Source organism: Bemisia tabaci, chromosome 4 (genome assembly GCF_918797505.1).
Source record: "Bemisia tabaci chromosome 4, PGI_BMITA_v3".
NCBI classification, from domain to species: Eukaryota; Metazoa; Arthropoda; class Insecta; order Hemiptera; family Aleyrodidae; genus Bemisia; species Bemisia tabaci.
The window spans coordinates 48,228,625-48,237,589 of NC_092796.1; the positions used below are offsets into that span (position 1 = coordinate 48,228,625).

Below are 8,965 nucleotides of genomic sequence, written 5' to 3' on the forward strand. Positions count from 1 at the left end.
CCGCCCGACCGCACTGTGTTTTGCGCAATGCGTGAAGTATTCCGAAAGTCATGCAGGCGCTGCCGACCGCCGACCGCACTGTGTTAGGGGCAATGTTCGAAGTATTCCCACAGTCTTGCAGGCGATTTATGCCTTTCACGCTGACTGTTTTTTTTTTTGGCGTAATGTGTGAAGTATTCATGCAGTCTTGCAGGCGCTAATGCGTGTCATGCCAACCGCTGGGCTTCTCCTATTCATCTCAAGTACTTGTCATCATTGCTCTCTGCGCTGCGCCAGTCCAGACCAAATTGCGTGTTTGGTTTTTCTTTTAACTCAAATAATTACAGGTGCTGTCTCATGTTTCACCTTAAAACGACAAAATTGGAAATACCGTATTTTTACTCTCAGGAAATGAAAGATTTTTCGCCTTACTCGTTTGTATTTTTTCTTTAAATATTATTAGGTATTTTTTTTTTTTTTTTTTTGACACCCACATTTAAAAAAATCGCAAAATTTGCCGCCATGTTTCACGGTCCATGTGGCCAAATTTAATGCATCAAACATTGTTGATGCGGGATTGATATGCATACCTACTCACATGAAGCACGCGCTTACACGCTATTTTATATTTTGTATGTGTCATACGTTGATGGCGAAAGACAATAATTTTAAAATTCAAATGAAATTTCTTTGTCCATTCAGAAATTCCATGACGGCGAAAAGGAGCAGTATTTGTTGAATTGTAAAAACAGAATTGAGGTCATGAAGGTGTCAAAAAACTCAGCTGCGGGCGAAGCCAATTCGAAGATGCAAAGCGGTTCGTAAAATCGTATGTTCGTACAAGCGTTTCGCTTCCCGCGCTCATTACGCTCAACGTTGCGTCGTCGAAAAATCATCAAATCTTCAAACAATGTTGTTTGATGACCCACGAATTTCCGTCCATTTCCCTGGGATTTGGCAGGCGGGTCAGCTGATAGCGAGTCTTGTTTTTCGTTAATTTCATCGAATTTTGTGCAGCAATGGCCTCAAAAATTAGCACCCCCGTCGTTTTTCGACACATCCTGGTGAGTTTAAGCCCTTTCTCTTTTACATTGTCGATTCTTAGCCGTTATTTCGTTTACAATCTGAATGACCTATAACATAACCTGAACCTGCCCTTGGAGAAAAACACTCTTTTAAAACTACTCTTTTCCCTCATAATAGTTATTGAAATCCCAGAATCTCCTCTTTGACCCCATAATTTATCAATGTTTCCAATGAGAATTGTCGCAGACATCTTTTCCCGGTCGAGGTCTTTCTCAGTGACAGATCATCTTGTCTTGGGATTGCGGTTAATCGCAACCCGACAAGCTTGTAGATGTAACTATCACGCTTTCAGCTACATGATGTGTTAGTGGAGTGTTACTTATGATGTATGTTGAATATAAATTTAGGTGTCACTAACAGTTTGACTTATTTATGATCAGTGGAGGTAGGCATCAGTTGAGAATAGGTCCAAGGGACGAATTGATACAGCTCCAGTAATTCTCTAATTTATTATCATACTGATTGCACCAAATTATCTTCCAACGTAACATCTAACTTATCAGATCACCATCAACTCAGCTGGATGCTCCCAGTGAAAATCTTGCCTGGGCAATGACATCCACCTTAATCATATCAGTGTTAATGAACAGTCACTGAAGAAGATATTTACGATGCACAGTTAATTTTGTCCTTCTGAGGCTCGGTCTAGGTAGCCAAACCTTCTGTTGATAATCTCAAAGTCCGCTATTTCATTTAATTAGTGTTAGCTGAGTCAAATCTGGTTTGTTGAACTTAATTTGCCAAAGTTGATCGAATTTTAATGAGTGCTGACTGGGCTTCACTGATTCAAGTGCTAGGTCATCGTTCGTTCATCTTCTATCTCAATTTTGAATAAACATGCTCCAATAGTCATTAAAAAACTAATAGTCTTGGAATTTTTGCAAGGAAGCGTTTTTTTCTTATGTGTATCATAAATTATCTCACACACTGAAATTATCAATCGATGTTTTTTTTCTATGTTAAGAAGCGGAATTTTGCTGCTGAAGCTGCTCCTAAGTATATTGAAAACACCGTCTCCAGCAAAACTTCTGTCACACCCACTAAGATTCTTGTAGCCTCCAGCGCACCAGATTCTCCAATTGCAGAAGTTTCCATCTCTTTCAAGTGAGTAAATTGTTTCCTGATCTGAAACAAAATAAGACTATTCCATTCATCACATTTAATGTTTTATTTGTAGTCAATGATTCTTGAAAACAAGTTTACCTAACTGAGTCATTAGACGAGCTTAATTTGGAACTAAATCAGTCATTCATGTTTCTCTTTCCTCCTTTTCTTTTCTTTAATTCATGAAACATCTGAGCACAGCCCTCAAAGGTAGCTGAGAAATAAATGATAGGTATCGTAGGTGAAGGAGTGAAATGATTTTTTTGAACAATTGAGATATTTTAAATGAAAATCATGTGAAGATATTCCTTGGTAAAAAAAAAAAATTGATTTCTTCAGCTTATTTTATTGCTTAAATGTGCTAGGTTAAGTAATTCTAGGATTTTAAATTTCTCTTTGAAAGCTCCTTGATTAAAACCTCTCCCAAAGAATCTTCAGGAGAGGAAGTTTGCCTTTAGGGTGTATTACAGGAAATTTGAAGAAAGTCTGGAAGACATAATCAATATTAAATTTTTAGCCTAAAGCTCTTTTAAGACTTAAGATTTCATGAATTTTTCACATCTTTTTTTCCAAATATTATACAATCACAAATATTTCACTGAGTCTCCTTCACCTGCCATTCCGATCAAGTGATTTTTAGTGAATTGATCTCTTTGTTCATTTCAACAACTTATTTTTCATATGATCTTGTTGAATGTATCGCCTTTAATGTTTCTGAATAAATTTTTATTTCAGGGCTGGAGCCAGATACGAGCATGGCGAATCTTTGGGGATCAACCATGTGCTACGTTCTGCTTTTGGTCTTGCCTCTGAGGACGTTTCCAACTTCGGTTTAACAAGGCACATTCAACAATTAGGCCTCAACTTGTACGCCACAACTGATCGAGAAGTCATTTCCTATACTCTGCAAGGAAACAAAGATAAAATGTAAGATTCATCCTCTTCTTACTTGTATTTAATAATAAATTATATACCTTTGCTAGCCAATTAAAGTTCTGAACTGAGAGGGAAAAATATCTAATTTCCCCGTTTCGAAAAATTTGCGAGTCCAAAACCCCAAGAGCTCTCCTTTTCAAGTAACAAGGAGGACCCCAGGGCTCACATTTCTTTGAACTTCTGCCCTTCTCATAAAAGTGGAATTTTACATAGTTGATCATTCAAACAAAATGAAGGAGATCGATAAGCATATTATACAGAAGACAAACTGTATAGTCTCAGAACCTGCAGGTTCGTTTGACTCAAAATTTCAAGTATTTAATGGCTTTATCCAAGCCATGTAGGGCCACCAAGGACAATGAGCCTCCTCAAAATTCGATACAAGTTGGTGTGCTTAGTATATGCACTTTCATATGTCACAATCTAAAATTTCAGATTTTTATGTACTTACTGTTGGGCTTTTATTAATCATTCTAAGTTTGTAAAAGTTGTCTTTGTCTGATGGAAGTCACCTCCAGGATGATGGAATAGCACTGGGTTGGCACTGTTCAGAGAGGAAATCAAAGCCAGAAAAAACAAAAAATTCAAATTGGAGTCACAACCTAAATCTAATGCTGAGGACATTTCAGTGTAACATTTAGCTTCCTACTAAAAATGTCTCTCAATTAGTGTAATTAAAACAGTGTGGACTCCTGTTAATTATTTTATTGATTTATGAGGGCAAGAGATTTCTCTCCAATGATATCCTGAATTTTAATTTTAGGTCTAACATCCAAAGAATCAGTTTGTTGCTGATAGTTATAACTACACCCAGCCTTTTTTTCCTTGTTCACTCTGTACTGGTGCAAGTGTCTTATTATTTTTCCCTCTATTTTTCAGCGAGGAGGGTTTCAAGTTTCTGCTCAGTGCCGCTACCAAACAATCGTTTAATCCCTGGGAAATCGCGGATAACAATGATAGGTTGCGTTATGATCTCCTGACCATCCCGCCACAGGTAACATTTTTTTTCACCTTCGGTTTCAGTTTTCCTCCAATCAGAAGAAAGTGAAAAGTCTGAATCTAAGTAGATGAGGTGGTTTGCATGTTTGATGAAATAATATCATTTTCACATCCGATTTTTTTTGTTAAATGTTTTAAATTTTGAGGCTCCGAACTTTTCTCATTAAATTAAAAGCCAATTCCTAGCAGGATCATTTGCACATTAATAAATCCTTGCTTAACCAACTTCTTTTTTTTGCTGTAATATCAATAATATCAGTGATAGAGGTGGTTGTTTTAGATAGATATGTAATTTTTGTAAGATTATGCTCTCTGTGGGCGTTATAGAAAGGGAAGATATTTTTTGTTGTAAAGTAGCTTCTTGTTTGAAAATAAGGATTAAATGTACCATTAAAAGATTGAGCGTGAAACATTTTTAGCAATGCAATTTTCTTTCCTGCAGCTTGATAATCACTAAACTTAGATTCATAGGAAACTTTTCTTTCCAAATTGTTTTTGTGATGTCAATTTTGATGTCCACTAAACTGTTCTTATCTCACAGCAGAGATTCTTGTCGCAAAATAATCATGAATGCCTTATTTTTGTTTTGACGCAGGCTAGAGCTTTGGACTTGGCACACAAAGCAGCCTTCCAGTACGGATTAGGAAACTCTCTCTATGCTGACCCAAATGCTATTGGACACTTCGATTCTGAAACGGTATAGCAATAAATTTAAAAAAAAAAGAATTGCCAGGTCACAGCATCTTACCAGAGTGTGAACAGAAACTATTCCTCAAGATCACAACTTCCTTGTTTCTTTCTCGTCCTGGCCCGATTTATGAAGATCCGCTCATATATCAGGCCAAGAAGAAAAAGAAAGGAAGAAGTTGATCAATAATACTCGTCAAAATGCACCAACTGCATATCCAACTTAATTTCCTTGATGAGTCAGGATTGCTTTATAAAAATTAATTCAATTTTTCTAAAAATTTGACACAATTTAATAGTGGCAGCGAAAAAAAAAAAAAAAAAAAAAAAAAAAAAAATCACATCAATCTCCTCAGTTTGCCTAAATTTACTTACTTAATTTTTATTGAGTCAACATAAATTGATTTCTTCTTTTAATTTTTGAAGGTCAAGTAAAGAACAAACATTGTCAATGATTGTGTCATTGCTGTCTGTGCCTCTGAAATGTGGACGGAAATTTTACAAAAACTATTTCATTTTAATTATTCACTGTTTTTTATTGTTTGTGTAGTTGAAGAATTGATATAAAACCTAAGCTGAAGATGTGTGTAATGACCACTGTATCCTAGATTTTAACAGGCTAAAGGAATAAAAAATTTAACAAGTTTCACTGTTAAGTTTGTAGAATGTGAGTACTTAGTTTTCTGAAGAGGAATTACGAGATTGCTCAGCTCGAGCTAACAGTGTCTTTGCCATTTGTTGTGTACAGAATAATGAGAGGAGCTGTTATTTTGGTCATTATAAGAATTCAATTATTTTATTCAGCACAAGTGCAGTAAAAGATTCAAATTAATAACCTGTTCATTCTTTTTTCAGCTCCAGCACTATGTCCAAAACAACTTCACAGCTAACCGAGCTTCCGTAACAGGAGTTGGAGTTAGTCATGATGCTCTGGTTGAAATAGCAAATGCTCTGCCAATCACCAGTGGCCCTCCTCCGTCAGCTCCGAAATCAACATTCTTTAGTGCAGAGGAAAAGTACTACACACCCTCCAATACTGTCTTTGCTGCCATCGTCAGCGAGGGTATCGGGTAAGTCCTAAATTTCAGTAACATCAATCATTCACTGTATTGTATCGATGTTTGAAGACTGCAGGTAAATAATTACATCCGTCCAAACTTTAAGTTTCTTTGTTCAATATTTAAAGAGAAGCAACAAACATGGTCAATGATTTCCATCTTGCCACAGCAATCTGTTATGTCTTCCACTTCAGGTTATTTAGTGATTCATTCAGTGTGACTTGAAAATGAAATTTTTAGGACTTGGATTGATGGTAGTTTTTTAAAATTTCAAATGGGTTCTAGAAACCAAGGAACCTGTTTCCATTACACTTTACAATTTTTTAAAAGCACTAGGAAACTTGAGGTAGTTTTCAGGGTAATGCTGTAACTGATGGACTGTACATGCATGTCACCTGCATCATAAGGCCACCCCCCCAAAAAAAAAAAAAAAAATCAGTGATCAGTGTTCAAATAGTAAAGTCAAAATGCAGATGCCTAAAATTGGTGAAGGTAGGGCACCTCTCTGGGATCGTGCGATCGCTAGTATGTAAAATTTTTCCAGTCCTGAAAGACGTTTAAAGATTTTAACTTTTTTTTTTTTTTTTAATTTAATATCACATTTTGTCGGTGTTACTTTGTCTATTTCTCTTTCTGAATATTTTCTGTTGTTCTCTTTCAGTTTGAACTCCAAAGAAGCTTACGCTTTTGCTGCTTTGAAATATGCTATCGGAGCTGGACCTCAAATTAAATACGGGACTGGAGTAAGCCCATTCTCAAAGGCAGTCCAGTCTTTCAAGCATCCTGTTGGCATCTCTGCTTTTAACATCAGTTACTCTGATGCTGGATTGTTTGGTGTTGCTTTTGTCACCCCTGGACAGCAAGCTGCTGAGGTAGGTTTATACTTACTGATTCAGTTACATCTTCATTTTTGTATTGGATTCGGAAGAAATTCACAGGAATCGTAGGTGAATAAGAAGATAACATGCTTAGCTCACAGTAAGGATTTTTTTGCAGTAGTTTTGCAAAGGGAGTGCTCATCTCTTTTAAGGACATGTTCGGCTCAAATAACACAAAAACATTTCACCGTCTTGTCATTATAAGCCAAAAGAGATGAAAAGAACACTCTCAAGAACAGCCTTTTCAAGGGTCTTTGCAAAATTAGAGGTTCCATGATCTAATCATAGAGAACATTGTTTCTCTGACTCAATTAGCGTTCCTTGCTAAGTTTAATCAAAGGAATCTGAATTTATGCTTTTAATGTTTTTCATTTTTCCCAGGTTGCTAAAGCAGCAGTCAAAGTGTTGAAGTCAGGCAATGTGAGCGCTGACGATGCAAAACGAGGAATCAATCAGCTTGCGGCTGCTGTTTTACTAGAATCGGAACCAAAGACCGCCGTCAGCGAAGACCTTCGCTCACAAGTCACAGCTCTTGGTGCTGTCCAGGACCTTGGCAGCGTTGTCAAGGCTATCACAGCTTTGTCCCCAACTGATGTCCAAAATGTGAGTTTATAGTCTTATTTCTAGACTGTACGATGAATGCCCATACAATTGAAGCTATTAGGTAGCATTAGATCTTTTGCTGTCTCTTTGCTGAAAGTATGAGAGCTGTATTAATATCTATTCCTTTAGCAGCTCTTTTCTTTCAAGGGCCCCTCCAAAACAGCATCTAAGGAACGAATAATTTACAAATTTAAGTACCACCCACTGACAAAACTTAGTCAATGGATGCTTTCAAAGGATTCAAATGATTTGCAATTGCAGGAAGTTAAAAATACAAAGGAGAAAAATTCACAATATTTTTAACATTTAAGGTAGCTACAGACCTACCCTAAAATCTGTTGAAACAATGTTTTCTTTTGTTATTTTTCAGTTTTTACTTTGGCAAATCATTTGAATTGCTTGCAAGGATCTGTTGACAAATTTATTTTGTCAAAATTTATTCGAAGTTTGTAAAAATTCCCTATGGCACTATTCTGAAGGCCCCTTTTAACCCTCCTTGACCTCATTGTCATTCACTTGGGGTCCTTTTAAGAATATGAGCTGTTTTAGGACAGCTATGAATACAGTCTGAAATCTCATTGCCCAAAGCCTAATATAAATGTCCATTACACAAAAGTGTTTGGTGATGATTATTAGATTATTATCATACAGATTATTAGACTGTTTGGTCATTGTTCAGTTTTGTTTGTAGTTGACGTATTTTCTACCCAAAAGACTTCTCTGGCGTGCAGTCTCAGCAAAGATCGCGCAATTTTGTACGTATATTTTTGGTAAATTCAATATTCACATGTAGGGAATATATTTTATGAAAAATTAGCACACATTTGAAAGACATTGAGGAACAAAGAAATCTTCTGACCAATTATTAGGTTACCACAATATTATAGTAAAGTTGTGCAGTCTTAGCAACATTGCATTGCAGAGAGGTTCTTTTTATATATACCTCGACTTTAATTTGATCAAACTTCTTATTTTTGTACTAATTTGAGGCACTAAAAACTTGACTCTTATGTCTTGTAGAGGGATCTGTCTCTGTACCTTATTGAAGACTCCATAGCTGTGTTACAGTTGACGAGAAAGGAACCTCAGTCCATGGAGGCTGAATTTCTTATATACCAATTTTTATCAAGTAGCGTCAATAAATTGTATTTTGACTTTTGATTGGTTTGTTTCTGTTTCAGGCCGCTAAAAAAGTCGGAAGTGGAAAATTGGCTTTGGGTGCTGTTGGTAATGTTGGTTCTCTTCCACACATCAGTACATTAGGCTAAATAAAAGGTCTAACCTTGAAGTATGAAAACTAGTGTCATCCAGCTTCTAGAACTGTGTAAATATTATGATGTTGTTTCCTATTTAAGTGCATCGCATTGTAAGTAAATTTGTGAATTACTCATCAAGAGATCTTTTGTTTTTATCCAGCAACCTGTTGATATAATTAAAATTACTGTTAAATACGTTGAGAGTCCTCTTTTTTCGTTGCCATCTCCAACTTCACTAGAAATTCTTTACGTCTTACTTGCGCTCTCATTGTTCTGAAATGATTGTTTACCATAAGTAATCATTTATTGTTAAATTCTTCTATTCTTCATTTGAGATAATGTGGCTCCATCCTAAGCACCATCTACTAATTATAAAAAC

At 36.2% G+C, this 8,965-nt stretch overlaps 1 protein-coding gene across 1 annotated transcript; it reads left to right on the forward strand.

Annotated features, from left to right (window-relative positions):
- The first annotated feature begins 887 nt into the window (after positions 1-887).
- Positions 888-8,781, forward strand: UQCR-C2 (Ubiquinol-cytochrome c reductase core protein 2). Its single transcript, XM_019061063.2, has 9 exons — positions 888-1,043; positions 2,030-2,169; positions 2,905-3,096; positions 3,985-4,099; positions 4,700-4,801; positions 5,647-5,861; positions 6,511-6,721; positions 7,109-7,330; positions 8,512-8,781. Exons 1-9 carry the CDS (start codon positions 999-1,001, stop codon positions 8,596-8,598), a joined length of 1,329 nt encoding a protein of 442 aa, XP_018916608.2. The 5' UTR covers positions 888-998; the 3' UTR covers positions 8,599-8,781.
- The last annotated feature ends 184 nt before the right edge of the window (positions 8,782-8,965 follow it).

Excerpts from the sequence above, each read along its gene's own strand:
- UQCR-C2 (XM_019061063.2), top strand. The coding sequence starts at position 999 with ATGGCCTCAAAAATTAGCACCCCCGTCGTTTTTCGACACATCCTG. Across the intron at positions 4,802-5,646 it reads GACACTTCGATTCTGAAACG|CTCCAGCACTATGTCCAAAA; the intron begins GTATAGCAATAA and ends TTCTTTTTTCAG. Across the intron at positions 5,862-6,510 it reads ATCGTCAGCGAGGGTATCGG|TTTGAACTCCAAAGAAGCTT; the intron begins GTAAGTCCTAAA and ends GTTCTCTTTCAG.